At 45.7% G+C, this 14,290-nt stretch overlaps 1 protein-coding gene across 1 annotated transcript in view; it reads left to right on the top strand.

The window, feature by feature from the left end:
• Nceh1 (neutral cholesterol ester hydrolase 1) overlaps window positions 1-13,831 on the top strand; it is a 61,776-nt gene extending 47,945 nt beyond the window's left edge. The window contains exons 4-5 of the mRNA XM_006971176.4: window positions 8,199-8,370; window positions 10,084-13,831. Coding sequence (XP_006971238.1) covers window positions 8,199-8,370; window positions 10,084-10,701 — 790 coding nt within the window. The 3' untranslated portion in view covers window positions 10,702-13,831. The remainder of the gene's footprint in view (window positions 1-8,198; window positions 8,371-10,083) is intronic.
• Window positions 13,832-14,290: the final 459 nt, after the last annotated feature.

The following is a 14,290-nucleotide window of genomic DNA, read 5'->3' as shown; positions in this document are numbered from 1 at the left end:
ACAACAGCACAGATGGGAAGCTCAGCTCCACACATGCCCACTCAGCCACGTCTGCCCCGGCCAGCTCAGACAGCATCACAAACTTTAAATCTAGAGAGAAAAGACCCCGTGGCTGCTTCTAGAAAAGAGCTTGATTGGTTTTCTTTGCTGGAGCTAAGTAACAAATCACTCTTTTCAAACATTAGTTAGTGTATGTTGTCTCTGATCACTTCTTAAATCAAAACCCAAAGGGGAAAGAATGCCCAGGCCTTTGTCTTACATGTTCGATCCTTTAGAATTTTAGGTGGCAGGGAGTGGTTCAGAGAGACAGCTCATTTGGTCAAGTGTTTACTCTGCAAGAACAGAGGCCTAAGATCCATCCCCAGAACACACTTAAACACGAAAAAAGCCAGATGTGCTGTTGGTGGTGCAAATTTCTAATTCCCGTACAAGAGAGGTGGAGAAAATAGATCCCCCGGCTCACTAGCCTGCCAGCCTTGGCTACTGGGTGAGAACCAGGCCAGTGAGAAGCTGTCTCAAAAGCAAAGTGGGTGGCATCTTGAGGAATGCCAGCTAAGATTGACCCTAGCCTCTACATACATATGCACACATATACTTGTCCAGGACATACATGTACACACACACAGCTCTGTGTTACATCCATAGTCAACCTATGCCTGGCCCATTGCTTCACACTGAGCCTGTGGCTCCCTCCTTAGCTTCTGGAACCACACCAAGAGAGGCAGCTAGAAGCACACGGTTTCCTGGATTGCCTGGGCTCCTTCAGTACTGAGTGGCTGATACTCAGTGACTGAGTATCTTGGTTAAGGGTAAGGGTGAGGTTCCCCCACCCCACGCCCAGCAGGGAAAGGCAGTTGAGATAAGCACCTGGAACTGGAGTCTCTCAACCTTTACAGATATGTCTCATGAAGACATTTCCTTCTCCCAGTCTTGGGGACCAAACTTAGGACCTGATGCATTCTAGGCAAGTGTTCTACCACTGAGCCGCTTGTGAGCCCTGTGACGTCTTAAGCCGGGACCAGCACTTTGGGAGGTTCACGTTGCTTGAAGACTTCACTTCTGGGCCTTGGCACTCGATCTCTAAGATTTGGGTGGAGCTTCCAGTATCTACCTAATCTTTTGAACCCCAACCCTGTGTGTCTTTGTGTTTGTGGGTGCACGTGCACACACACATGTGTCAAAGGACAGCCTCAGTGCCTTTCCTCGGGAGCTGTCCTCCTCCTCCTGAGACCAGATCTGGCACTGGCCTAGAACTCACCAAGCAGGCTACGCTGGCTGGCTGGCCAGGAAGCCCAAGGACTCTACCAGTCTCTGCCCTTCCCACACTTGGATTAGAAGCACCCCACCATGCCTGGCTTGTGACGTGGGCTCTGAGGATCAAAATCAGGCCTTCCTTGTGCATTCACAGCCAGTGCCTTTCCCACTGAGCTCTCTGCCTTCCCCCACCTTTGTGTGACAGGATCCCATTCTGTAGCCAAGGCTGGCCTGTAGCTCACCATCTAGACCAAGCTGGCCTCATCCCCATGCCAGTCTTCTTGTCTCAGCCACCACAGTGCTGGCGTCACAGATAGCAGCCTCCATACCTGCTTTATGGAATGCTGTGCTTATCCAGTCAGTGAAGCCTTTGCTCTCATCTCCACCCCCACCCGCACCCCCACTAAAGGATTGGTGTCAGGTCAAGAGGCAAATGCTGAGAGCAGAAACAGTAAGCTTCTGTCTCCGACAGCTGCTGATCCTCCGTCACCTTTTCCTCCTCCTCCTCCTCTTTTTTTTTTTTTAAAGCAGGCTTTCATGTGGCCAAAGCTAGCTTTGAATTTGCGATGCACTTAAGGATGATCTTGTACTTTGATGCCCCTGCCCTGACGTCTGAGTCGCTGGGTTTATAGGCATGTCCCACCATGCCGGGTTTATGCGGTGCTGGGGATGGAACCCCGGGCTTCCTGTATGGTAGGCAAACACTCTACCAACCAAGTTCTGTCCCAGACTCCACTGTATGTTCCTTTAATAAAAAAGAACGTTGTTAAAGGAATACATGGATTGTTCCTCTGGGGTCGTGTCTATCCAATGGAGGGCACGAGCTGGATGTAATTGTTTCATTTATTTTGGATTCCCCCTACTGAAGATATAGGTTCTCCAGACTTGGAGGGTGATAAGCCTTTTAAGGTTCCCAAGATGAAGGTACTGAGTTTTTCTTGGGAGAGGGGAAAGTTGGGGGCGGGGTAGCTGGAGAGGCTGTGAACCCTCTCTCTGTCGGCTGAGTCAACAGGAAGATGATTTCATTCTATCACACAACCTTTCACCTACCTGGAACGACCCGAGCAAACATTGCTCCTGCAGACAGCAGGGCACAAGGCTTCCTTCCAGCTTAGGCTGCTCTGAGGACAATGCTTGTTCCGGCCTCGTTGGCCACTAGTGATAGTCCAGATCATCAGTCTTTCGGCATTGCCTCCTCTCCCTGGTGTCTGTAATAAATATTAAAGTACGTGTTGGGTCTGGAGGTGGAGTGCTGGCTGCTAGCACCAGTTAGACCATGTCTGTAATTCTGGCACTGAGGCAGGAGGATCGGGCAGTCCAGGTCATCCTCAGCTGCATAGGTTGAAGCCAGTCTGGCCTACATGAGACCTTGCCTCAGCAAAGCAAACAAAGCATGAGCTCACAGGGCCAGTGCTCCATAGAACTCTTTGACGTATTCTGAACCCTTCTCTTCTCGAGAAATTTGAGGTGTCTGGGTTACAGTTAGTTGTCAGACCTTGGCTCCAAGAAAGGAGAGGGACTCAGAAAATGATTGAAAGAAATGGTCTTTAAAATGAAAGGCAGGGGACTTTTGATGGCGGAATGAGGGGGAAGGCTCTTGGGGATGGAGAAGGCCCTGCTGTGGAAACAGGAGGCGGCCTGAGAATGGGGGGAGCATGTGATGGGGTTCTGGTGTTTCTGGCCTGGCGCAACACTGGGGTTTCTTGGGGATTTTTCCTCTAAGATAGATGCAGGGTTTCTGCCCACAGCACTGGAATTGGAATTTGGGGGCAGGGCTCACACCTCAGAGTTTTTGAAAAACAGAATTAGGTGAAGTGCAGGCAGAATTTAGAAGGAAAATGTGTGTGTGTGTGTGTGTGTGTGTTGTGTGATGTTCGGGCTTTTGTTTATTTGTGTTTTGAGACCCTGTCCTCATACATAGCTCTGGCTGACCTGTACTCGTTTTGGAGCTCGGCTGGTTTTGTGTGTGTGTGTGTGTGTGTGTGTGTGTGTGTGTGTGTGTGATGTTCGGGCTTTTGTTTATTTGTGTTTTGAGACACTGTCCTCATACATAGCTCTGGCTGACCTGTACTCGTTTTGGAGCTCAGCTGGTTTTGGCATTACTCTTCCCGAGTCTCCTTGGTACTGGAATTACATATGTGTGCAGATAACCACAGTGCTGGAGTTACATGTGTGCAGAGTACCACATCTGGTGAGGAAGATAATATGTTTTATTGGGTAAGGATTTTTGTTTGTTTATGACATGCAGCTCATGATGGTAGCTAAGGGTGACCTTGAATTTCTGATCTTCTTGCCTCTATAGCCTGAGTGCTAAGATCACAGGTGTGTGCCCCTCTCCTGATAAGGAAAAGAATATTGTTAATGGGTAGTAATTTTGCACTGGAAATATTGCTAACCCACCAAAATCATGACAAATGTTCTGAGATAACAAAAACCTAGTTTGAGGATTTACTGCTCAAATGGGGTAATATGAAGCTTCAATGTTGTGGCGTTGGAAGACTGCAGATGTATTTTAGAATGGGGGTGTGTTACTCGGTAATACACGCTTGAACACACGTGTGTGCATGCGCATGCACACACACGCGCGTACACACACACACACACACACACACACACATACACACACACGCACACACACACAGGCATGCACGCCCATAATCTCAGTAAAATCAGGAGTCCCCAGTCATTCTTAGCAAATTTGATACCAGTTCGTCTGGGTTACATGAAAACTTGTCTCTAAAAGGGGGAGGGAGCAGAGAGGGGGAGAACTAGCCAATAACGTGTAAATAGTAAACAATGTAGAGTGCGGGGAGAGTACAATATGCAGAAAAGAGAGTAAGAACGGCTAAATGTAAGAGGTGAAGAAGCACCGAGTGCCGGTGCGGACAGGAGTCATAAAGAGGGTATAAAGGCTAATTATTTTCCTAGTTGTAATTGTCATGGATTTTTTTTTTTTTCATTTTGGTGGTAGGTAAGTGCATAAAAGTATACTTAATACTGAAAGTGTAAATTAAATGTGAATTCAGAAAGGCTAGATGTCTGGACTTCAGGTCTGGTTAATTTCAGTGTGATGGTGTGTGTGTATTGACTATGTTAATTCCAGGCCTTTTATCTATAATGTAAAACTACTTTTCTAGTACTTTCCAGGGACATAATTGGGAGCTTGAGCTGCAGACAGCAGGCACTTCTCTCCCTCCATCCTTCCCTCCCTCTCTTGGGTCTCCCACATGCTAGGCAAAGCACTATACCACTGAGCTGTATAGCCAGGCTTTGATTCTATTTTATATCTGGAGATAGGATCTTCTGCAATTACCCAAGTTGGCTTTGAACTCACTCTTGGGACTCACTCCAGTCCCAAGAAGGTGGTGGTATCAGTCTGTGCCACTAGGCCAGGCTGTCTCCTTTCTTTAGATAAACTGCCCATGAGTTTCCTCCTGGTTCTGTAAGTTTTCTGTGTCTATAAATGCATTCCCAACTTCGTTGGATCTCTCAGGTAAGTTTTAGCTACTTCGAACTGACCAAAGTAACACTGCTTTCAGTATATTCACTCTCTGGTCTATAAAAGCAGCATCTTTTCTTACTGGGTAAAACTAATGGATGCTTTCAGCTTGAGCAACAATGCCCAGGCATGATATTCCACACTTGATCCCAGTGCTTGGGGGGCAGGGATAGATAGGCAGTGATCTCTGTGAGTTCCAGGCCACCCAGAGCTACACAGTGAGCCCTTGTCTTTAAGAAAAAGATTTCACAGAGATCAAATGAGAGGCTAGAGTATGGACTTGTGTGGGGACAGGGGACTGGTGATTTAGTCACACACATGCTAGGTGACTGCTCTTCCACTGAAGGGGGTTTTAATAAGCTGCCCAGTCTGGTCTTGGTCACGTTATAGCCCAGTCTTGTTCTTTCAGTCTTCCCGCCCTGGACTCTGGTAGTTGGATCACAGGCCAGTACCACCGGGCTGTACTAGACTATGGATCTTCAATGGCACCATAGATGTTAGCGTGATGATCTGCTTGTTTTCAGGATTGCTTTCCATGTTAGCTCAGCAAGTTGTTAACTGACAGGATTAGTCAATAGGTACCAGTTTACCCAGATTGTATTTCCTGCCATCCAAAGACTCTGAGACTTCTGTAAGACAGTGCTGAAAACTCAGCTTAATGCATGTGTATATCTGGTGTGTACTGACCTCCTGTGCAACTAGAAATACTGTTTATCATGATACAGTGACTGTGCAGGCTGGTCTTATGTCAGCCTGACACACAAAGTACAGTCATCTGAAAGGAGGGAACCTTAATTGAGAAATGCCTCCTTAAGACCCAGCTGGAAGGCATTTTCTTAATTAGTGATTGATGGGGGAGGGCCCAGCCCATTTGAGGGGTGCCATCCCTGGGCAGGTCGTTCTAGGTTCCATAAGAAAGCAGACTGAGCCGGGCGGTGGTGGTGCATGCCTTTAATCCCAGCACTCGGGAGGCAGAGGCAGGCGGATCTCTGTGAGTTCGAGGCCAGCCTGGTCTACAGAGTGAGTTCCAGGAAAGGCGCAAAGCTACACAGAGAAACCCTGTCTCGAAAAACGGGGGGGGGGGGAAGCAGACTGAATAAGCCACGTGGAGCAGCTCCCCCCATCCCCCCATGGCCTCTGCATCAGCTCCTGCCTCCAGGGTCCTGCCCTGACTGTGTAAACCCTTTCCTCCCCAACTTGCTTGTTGATCATGGTGTTTAGTCACTGCAACGATTGAAACCCTAACTAAGATGACGATGGAATGGGAAAAAACCACCACATTGTTTTCATGTCTTGACTCCTGAGGTGCATCTCTTTTTTGGTTTTTAGTTTTTGTTTTTCAAATCAGAAATTACATGGAAGAGCAGGGATAAGTACAATCTTGAGAGATGTCGCCACCTAGTGGTGTGACACATAAGTGGTGTAACCCCACTCATGTCCGTGGGGGAGCGGTGCGCCTTAGTAGGGCTGTCTGTATTCCCAGGCCTTGTTTCTATTTTTATTTCATGACAAGGTCTCCCCGAGTTTCCCAGGCTGGACTTGAACTCACCATGGGATTCTGCTTCAGCCTCCTCAGTGGTTGAATCACAACGTGCCCAGCCAAGGCACTGCTTGGTCCGGAAGCAAGTGGAATTACAGTCAAACATCCCAGTTAAGGCTCAGAAGATAAGGAGATCAGCACAGGAGGGGCTGGAGACTGAGAGGTGTGAAGACTGAACTGTAGATACACACGGTATTGATGTTGTGCATGGCCCTTCTCAAGATCAGGGTTCTGACACGTTTTACAGAATAAGACGACGACGACGAACAACTCTGCCCTTGCAAAGTGTGCCCCAGGAGGAGCCCCATAAATGTCCCAGAGGGTCTGGATGATGCTCTGTGCCAGCAAAGCTTTCCTTTTCCAGTTAAAAATGACATTTTACCAGTGTTCCAGGAAGTACATGTGTTCCTTGGGTTTAGTGGCAGGCTGGCATGGACCTCTTCAGTAGAGACAGATGTATTTATTTATTGTGTTTATCAAAAGAGTTGTGGTAAACGTTAGACTAGTGATTGGTTAATGCTGTTTAGTTAGCTCTTAACCTGGAGCTGCTGTGAGTGGTATGTAGACCTTCATAAATAACCCCCCAAATTCATTATGGAGGCACCCTGTCTTAATAAGGAGCAACTGACATTACATCAGGTGGTAAGTTTGATGTCCAGGAGCTGTTTTTGTTTTGTTTTGCTTGTTTTTGAGATAGGGTCTTGCTGTGTGACTCAGGCTGGCCTCAACCTGTAGGGGCCACAGAGGTCCTTGTGTTTACAGATAGGTACTAGGAGAACCAGGAATGTTAAACACACAGAGTTGTCTCTTCAAAGAAGGAGATACATAACCTGATTTCCTCCCCAAAGGCTGAGAATGAATGTAGTTAATAGCCTGGTGACCTTTGTTCTATCTGTATGACTGAGACCACACCAGATCCTCTTCCAGGCCCTTAACATGTTGCCTGAAGTCCATCTATAGATCCCATCTTCGTGGAAGAGGCCACATGTACTTTAAGTAATTATACAGTTTCGATACAGTCATCCCTTAAGCTTTATTGTGCACATGGTATTCAGTTAATTATCACCAGGAAGCTTTTTTCCAAATTGTGCTGTACTTAAATATGCCTAAAATAAGCTGCTCTTGGAGTTTGAACCGGCAACAGCTACTGAGTCGTGTTGAATGAGACTTCTTTCTTGTCTCACACAGTTCGACACTCTGCTGACCTTTGTGGTCACAGAGACACCCCCCCCCCCCACACACACACATCAAACTCCCAATCCTCCTGCATCAGCCTCCCCTGGGATTATGGGTGTCCACCCACCATGGCTGGTGTCCTAGTGGGCTTTTCTGTTGCTGTGATAAAACATGACTAAAAACAACGTGGGGGCCGGTTATCTGGCCCACACATCCTGGTTCCAGTCCACATTGGCGGGAGTCAGGGTGGAGACCAGGGAGGAAATGACGCAGAAGCCACAGACCATGCTGCTCACGGTCTCGCCCCCTCTGGATAGTGCTCAGCCTGCTCTCCTAACAACTGCCCAGGGTGGCAACACCCAGTGTGCTGGACCCTCTCACATACGTCAACAAGCGTGAAAATCCCCATAGATGTAGAGGCGCTCACAGGCCAATCTGATGGAGGCAATCCCCAATTGAGACTCCCTCAGATAACTTGGCTGTGCCAAGTTAACAGCTGAACCTAACCAGGAGCGGCCAGCTAGAGCATATTTTAAGGACTCTTGTTAGTACCAGGCTGCTAACTCCACCTACTTTATGAGAAAATAAATGATTTGTTTCTGTATTTTATATTTATTTTACTTTCTTGTCTATTTCTGGATTTTGAAAATTCCATTTTTCTCTGTAAATGTTGAGTGGCCTTCAAAGCGTGGCTACATCCCAAAATGCACACTGCTTTTGTCTTCGCAGATACAGGCTCGTTCCACAGGTCTTCTTTCCTGAGCAAATTTACGACGTCATGCGTGCCACAAGATACTTCCTGCAGCCAGACATCTTAGACAAGTACAAGGTCGACCCTGCGAGAGTCGGTGTTTCTGGAGACAGTGCTGGCGGGAACTTGGCAGCTGCCCTTGGACAGCAGGTAACAGCCCGGCCTCAGGGTGCTCGAGGGAGGGGTGAGCATGCCTGTTGACTCTCACCGTCTTCACACGTGGCGCTGGGCTGCTCACCATGTGGCTAGCACCGTCCTGTGACTGCCCTGGGAGATTCCTCACAGGCTTTTCGAAGCGGCACGGAGGAGTGTCTCTGAATGGGCTCAGGAAGATGCGTGGACATGAAATAGCCCTACCTACCCGCTACTGTTCAACTTGCAAAATGGGATATATTTTGACTTAAATTTCAGTTCCTATGGTTATTTTTGTAGAGTTTTAAGAGAAATTAAAATGCTAATGTTTTCCAATGTTTTATCTGTTATTACTGTTTGGTGGCTTTGTTTTGTCTTTGAGATAGAGTATGATGTTAGTTATACTGGTTAGTCTCAATGTTCTGTGTAATTTAGGATGTCTTCCTGCCTCTACTCCCAAGTGTTGAGATTACAGGCCTGTACCACTATCCCAATTATATTCCTTGTGTTTTTGAGATGATGTCTTACTGTGTAGCCCAGGCTGGCCTAGGACTTCAGATCCTGTTGCCTTAGCCGTGTGGAGTGCTGGGGTAGTAGGTGCACACCACCATGCCGGGCTCACAGGCCTCAAAGATAGACTGAATTTGGGCTCCGCCTTGGAGAGATAGATGTCCCTGCCTAAATCCCTGTGTTCTATGACCCTTGGAAATGTGAAGATGACGTCATCTAACTGCGGGAGTGTTGCAAGGACTTAGTGAGACCCTATGCACACAGTTCTCACGCGCATCTTACTGACCACATGCACACAGTTCTCACATGCATCTTACCGACCACATGCACACAATTCTCACGCGCATCTTACCGACCACATGCACACAGTTCTCACGCGCATCTTACCGACCACATGCACACAGTTCTCATGTGCATCTTACCGACCACATGCACACAGTTCTCACATGCATCTTACCAACCACATGCACACAGTTCTCACATGCATCTTACCAACCACATGCACACAGTTCTCACACGCATCTTACCAGGAGATGAGGTTTGAAAGTTAAGTGAGGGTTGCTCAGTTACTGTGAATCATTCCATCTTCTTTTGAGATGTGCCCTCCACATGCAGAATTTTAAATGCTGGAATTACAAAATGGGCAATATAGCTACCCTGTGGAGAGTCGCAGGTGAGCTGAGGCTGCTGGGATGGGAAGTCGTATCCCTTCCACTTCAAGTTTACTCACCGTGGCATGTGCTCATTGCTTGCCTGTATGAATTCAGTGTCCCAGCATGGAGACTAGCAGCTGGTCACCGAGCACCTGGGACTCCTGGAGTCCTACTGTCCCTGCGTCACTCTCTGTCCTTCTCCTCTGAAAGAGGAAGATTTGTGGTTTTTTCCCCCCAATCCATTTGTCGTCTTATAGGAAATAAGAAGTTAAGTAAGGCTCACAATTCACTCATATATAATACGCACCAAGGCGTACAGGTACCAAAAGATAGATAGATACAAGTAGGGGGTTAGAGACCTCAAGGGCCACATAACAGTGAATTCATTCAAAACTATGAGTCACAAGCAGTATACCTTCCTTAGGAATTGTCCAGCAGTTTGGCAGGGCATGGTGATATGGAATGCATTATTTAATTCTTAAAAAACCCACTCATTTATTTAAAACACTCTATAAACTGCTTTCTATAAAAGGATCTATGCAAATGAAATATGTTTTTTCTATTCTAGTTTACATACGTGGCCAACCTAAAAAATAAGCTCAAACTGCAGGCTTTAATCTACCCAGTCCTCCAGGCTTTGGATTTCAACACACCATCTTACCAGCAGAACGTGAACACTCCAATCCTGCCGCGCCATGTCATGGTGAAGTACTGGGTGGACTACTTCAAAGGCAACTATGACTTTGTGCAGGCGATGATTGTGAACAATCACACTTCACTGGATGTGGAAAAGGCCGCAGCCCTCAGGGCCCGGCTCAACTGGACATCCCTGTTGCCCTCATCCATCAAAAAGAGCTACAAGCCTGTCATGCAGACCACAGGTGATGCCAGGATCGTCCAGGAGATCCCTCAACTGCTGGACGCTGCTTCTTCCCCGCTCATCGCAGAGCAGGAAGTGCTCCAGGCGCTCCCCAAGACCTACATCCTCACCTGTGAGCATGACGTCCTGCGGGATGACGGCATGATGTATGCCAAGCGCTTGGAGAGTGCAGGCGTGAACGTGACCTTGGACCACTTTGAGGATGGCTTTCATGGGTGTATGATTTTCACAAGCTGGCCGACCAACTTCTCTGTGGGAATCCGGACTAGGAATAGTTACATCAAATGGCTGGATGAGAACCTGTGACAGACAGAGTGGGCTCCTCACATGCACGAAGCTCTTGACCGCCTCGGTTTGCTTTGGAAAGACGCGCACTTTTCAATCATCCGAGCCTTTCTCTTGTTTCTCACGAGTATTGGAATCTGTACCCTGCAGACCTGATAATCTACATTTTAAAAGTGATTCTAACCAACTAGTTTAAAAACATCTGAACTTGGTGCCCCCAGTGGGCCATTTCCTCCGTTCTTTCTTGTAGCCCCCCACGTGGTACGAATGGTCACAGTTTGAGGAGCTAGAAGCAGCCCTAGGTCCGGCCTCTATTGTGTTCTTTCCACAAGAAGTTTTTCCAGCGGTGGTGAGGTAGTAACTTCTGAGGAACTAAAAAAACGTGGGCTTTTCTTCAGTTCCCTCAGTTGACTTGGAGTGCAGGGCAGGGTCTAGGGGACACTCTGAGGCCAGCACTGGGGACTGCATGTCCTCTGCCTCCGACAGTGGTTGTGTTTACTTGTGGGAATTTTGACAGGATTTCTAGCAAAACAGACTTCTTCTCAAAAGCTTTTCTTCCCTGAGACTGTTAATTTTATGAGCAAGATGCTGTAAATAAGGGTGGGCTAAAAGAAGACTGGAAAGTTACTTTCTACTCCTTCCTATTCTGAGAAAATGAGAGGCTGCATGTTCTAATATTTCCCTGGGAGCATCTTTTGGAAACAAACTTATTTAAATGTAGAGTAAGTTTCCTACTATGAAGTAAGTAAAGATAGAAAAATGAAACAGCTTATTGTTACTTAGGAATACTCCTGGCATAAATTACTAAGACTGGTGTGTATATATTTGGGATAGTGAGGAAATAAATTATGCTTAATAATACCTTAAAATTATGAGAAGTATCTTTAGAAAGTCTAGTCCATTTTTGGAAGAAGGGCTAGTCCATTCTTGAAAACTCAATTTTTCACTTGTAGCTAAAAATTAGACAATTTTGGTATAGTGTATTGTTTATTTTTTAAGTTATTTAATGTTAATATATATAGCTAAACAGGATTTTTCTGAAAGACAGCTATTATAAAAAATTAAAGATAAAAGTATTTTTTAAAAGAAAACTACCATAGAGTTATATCCACATGTCATTTTGTGAGGAGCTAGACAATAATAGTAGTAAGGATCAAATACTTTGATATTTATGTGCGTATGTAAATTAAAATAATTAGAAACTTTTTACCTAGTATAGACATCCAAGTAATGCTGGTTGAACATCCTAATCCAAAATCTGAACTATCCCAAAATCCAGAATTTTGAGTCTGGTCTGATGGCGCAAATGGAAAACTTCAGACCATGGAAGTTTATTTTGTGTATAAAATGATTAAACCTATTTTGTGAAGTTACCCTCAGGCTATGCAGATAAGGTGTATAAAAAGCACAAATGAATGTCTCAGTGAGATTTGGGTCCCATTCTCAAGATATTTTGTTATATATATGCAAATATCACACAGTCTAAAAAAATTAAAACTCTGGAAACACTGGCCCCAAGCTTTTCAGATGAGGGATACCCAACTTGTGGTTTAATTGCTTAGATAAGACAGACACGCGTGCTTCTCTCTGCCCACGGTGGTCAAGGGAGCCCTCTTGGGGATCCCTCTGGGTGAAGGGCAGACCCGGCACTGCCCACCCCTGAGTTTCTCCAGTTAGGTCTACAAGTTCCAGCTGCCCAGCCTTGCCTCCTCAACAGTCTTCACTGCCAGTGTGCACACCTTGGGCAGAGTAAGGGATCCCAGATTAGGTCTACGTTGAGCACCCTGCTTCCTGTCCACCCAGCTTCTGCTCGCAATCCATGTTACAGGTAGGGGCTGTACAGAGAACACCCAACCAGGTCATGATCCAGTGCATCATGAGACGAGAGCCTTTCCACTCCATGAGGAATGGATGTTTCCTGTTTCCAGCAACGAGATCACAAATGGAAACTTCCACACTGACTTCTCAATTATCGTCAAAGCTACTGCATCTGTATAGTAAAATAAATGTAACAGTGTGTGTGTGTGTGTGTGTGTGTGTGTGTGTGTGTTCTGTGTGTGTATGAAAATAATCTCATAGATGACCTTGCTGATTTGCTCAAGTTACTGGCACTGGTCTCTTTTGTCTAAAATCTGAGAGCAGAATCGCCTGACCTTTGAGATCACTTCTAACATCAGTCTTTTCTACGGTAATTTTTGATAGGTCCTATTCTGAATATGCCAACATACTCCTCCTAAACACTGATTTTACTTACAAAACAGATTTTTAAAAATTGGCCACATAGCATCAATGCCTCCACAGGATCACCATGGTTTGTATTTAGGATATAAATTGATGTCCATCTTCAACTGAGGTTATGGGGGGAAATCACAGGGTGTTTTTGAAACCTGAGATTTTAGTTGTTATTATTTGAGTGATAGCCATCTTCTCAAGGTGCTGGGCATGGAACCCAGGGCCTTACATGCTTGGCAAGTGCTTTACCCCTGAGCTATTACTGTTTTCTTCTACATCGTTTAAAGGTGTGAAATATATTTTGACTTTAGCTGTAAGAAAGAGGAAAATGTGATATATTCAGAGTTTCTTAAAATGGCATTTCCTATCCTAACTATGAGCCAGATCCTGCAGAAATCACACAAAAAGTGTTCTCAGATGTCTGAAGAGCTCTCAAAGATGAAAAGGGAATGAAGGACAAAGGGACCACCCACTGTACCTGATGGAATACTTGGTGTTTTATTCTTACAAGTATGTTGTGCTCCACATGCTGATCTCTTTTCAGTATAAGATAGCTTGGTTTGTTCTCCTGTTTTGTGAAAAGGTTACACTTTGGAATACTAAGATCTGTGAAATCAGAACATTAACAAATGAAGGAAATCTCGAGGTGCTGCAGAGTGTGATGAAGTACAATTTATCTTGATGTTCTCATGTGCATTTGTGAGGACTGGAGGACTTGCATAATGATGGTGATGGAATATTTTGTGCACCACCTTTTAACTTTCGACTTTTTGCCAATTTCCCTCTGCAAAGGGGAAGGCAGATTTTATGAAAAGTTTTAGGAAGAAATACATTTTATGGACTGAAAATCCATTATGGAACTGGGAAAGTTTATTTATGTTTGGAATCTTGTTTGGAAATAAAACGGGTCCATCCGGAAGCATGCCTCTGTCCCTTGTCCTGCCTACACTTTCTGGTTCTGACTAGAATCACTGACCCCTTTCCTTGTGTCCAGGTCCAGTGCAGAGCTTCTACCCCAGATTAACTCTGGCTGTCTTTGTGTCAGACAGGTGGTTCTGTGACCTCCCAGATGACACTAATTTCCTGTCTGGATACACTGTATTTTCCCCTGTCCACGTGAAACCTGCCGTGGACTGGCCCTTGTCTGTAAAGCCCCTTGTCTGTCCTCAGTGCTGATGTTAGAAAAGATGAGTGTGAGTTTGAACCATCTCCGCCAGAGAAGTATCAGTAGTGAAAACAAGTTCTCAAGCTGACTCTGTTATCCCATTTCAGATTTGCATATTATGCTTTTTTATATCAGTATTAATCACTATTCTATTGCTGTGAGGAGACACCATGTCCATGGCAACTGTTATAAGACAAAATATTTAACTGGGGG

This window comes from Peromyscus maniculatus, chromosome 6 (genome assembly GCF_049852395.1).
Source record: "Peromyscus maniculatus bairdii isolate BWxNUB_F1_BW_parent chromosome 6, HU_Pman_BW_mat_3.1, whole genome shotgun sequence".
NCBI classification, from domain to species: Eukaryota; Metazoa; Chordata; class Mammalia; order Rodentia; family Cricetidae; genus Peromyscus; species Peromyscus maniculatus.
Note: the sequence above shows the minus strand (reverse complement) of the source record. Positions and strands in the feature narration are given on the sequence as shown.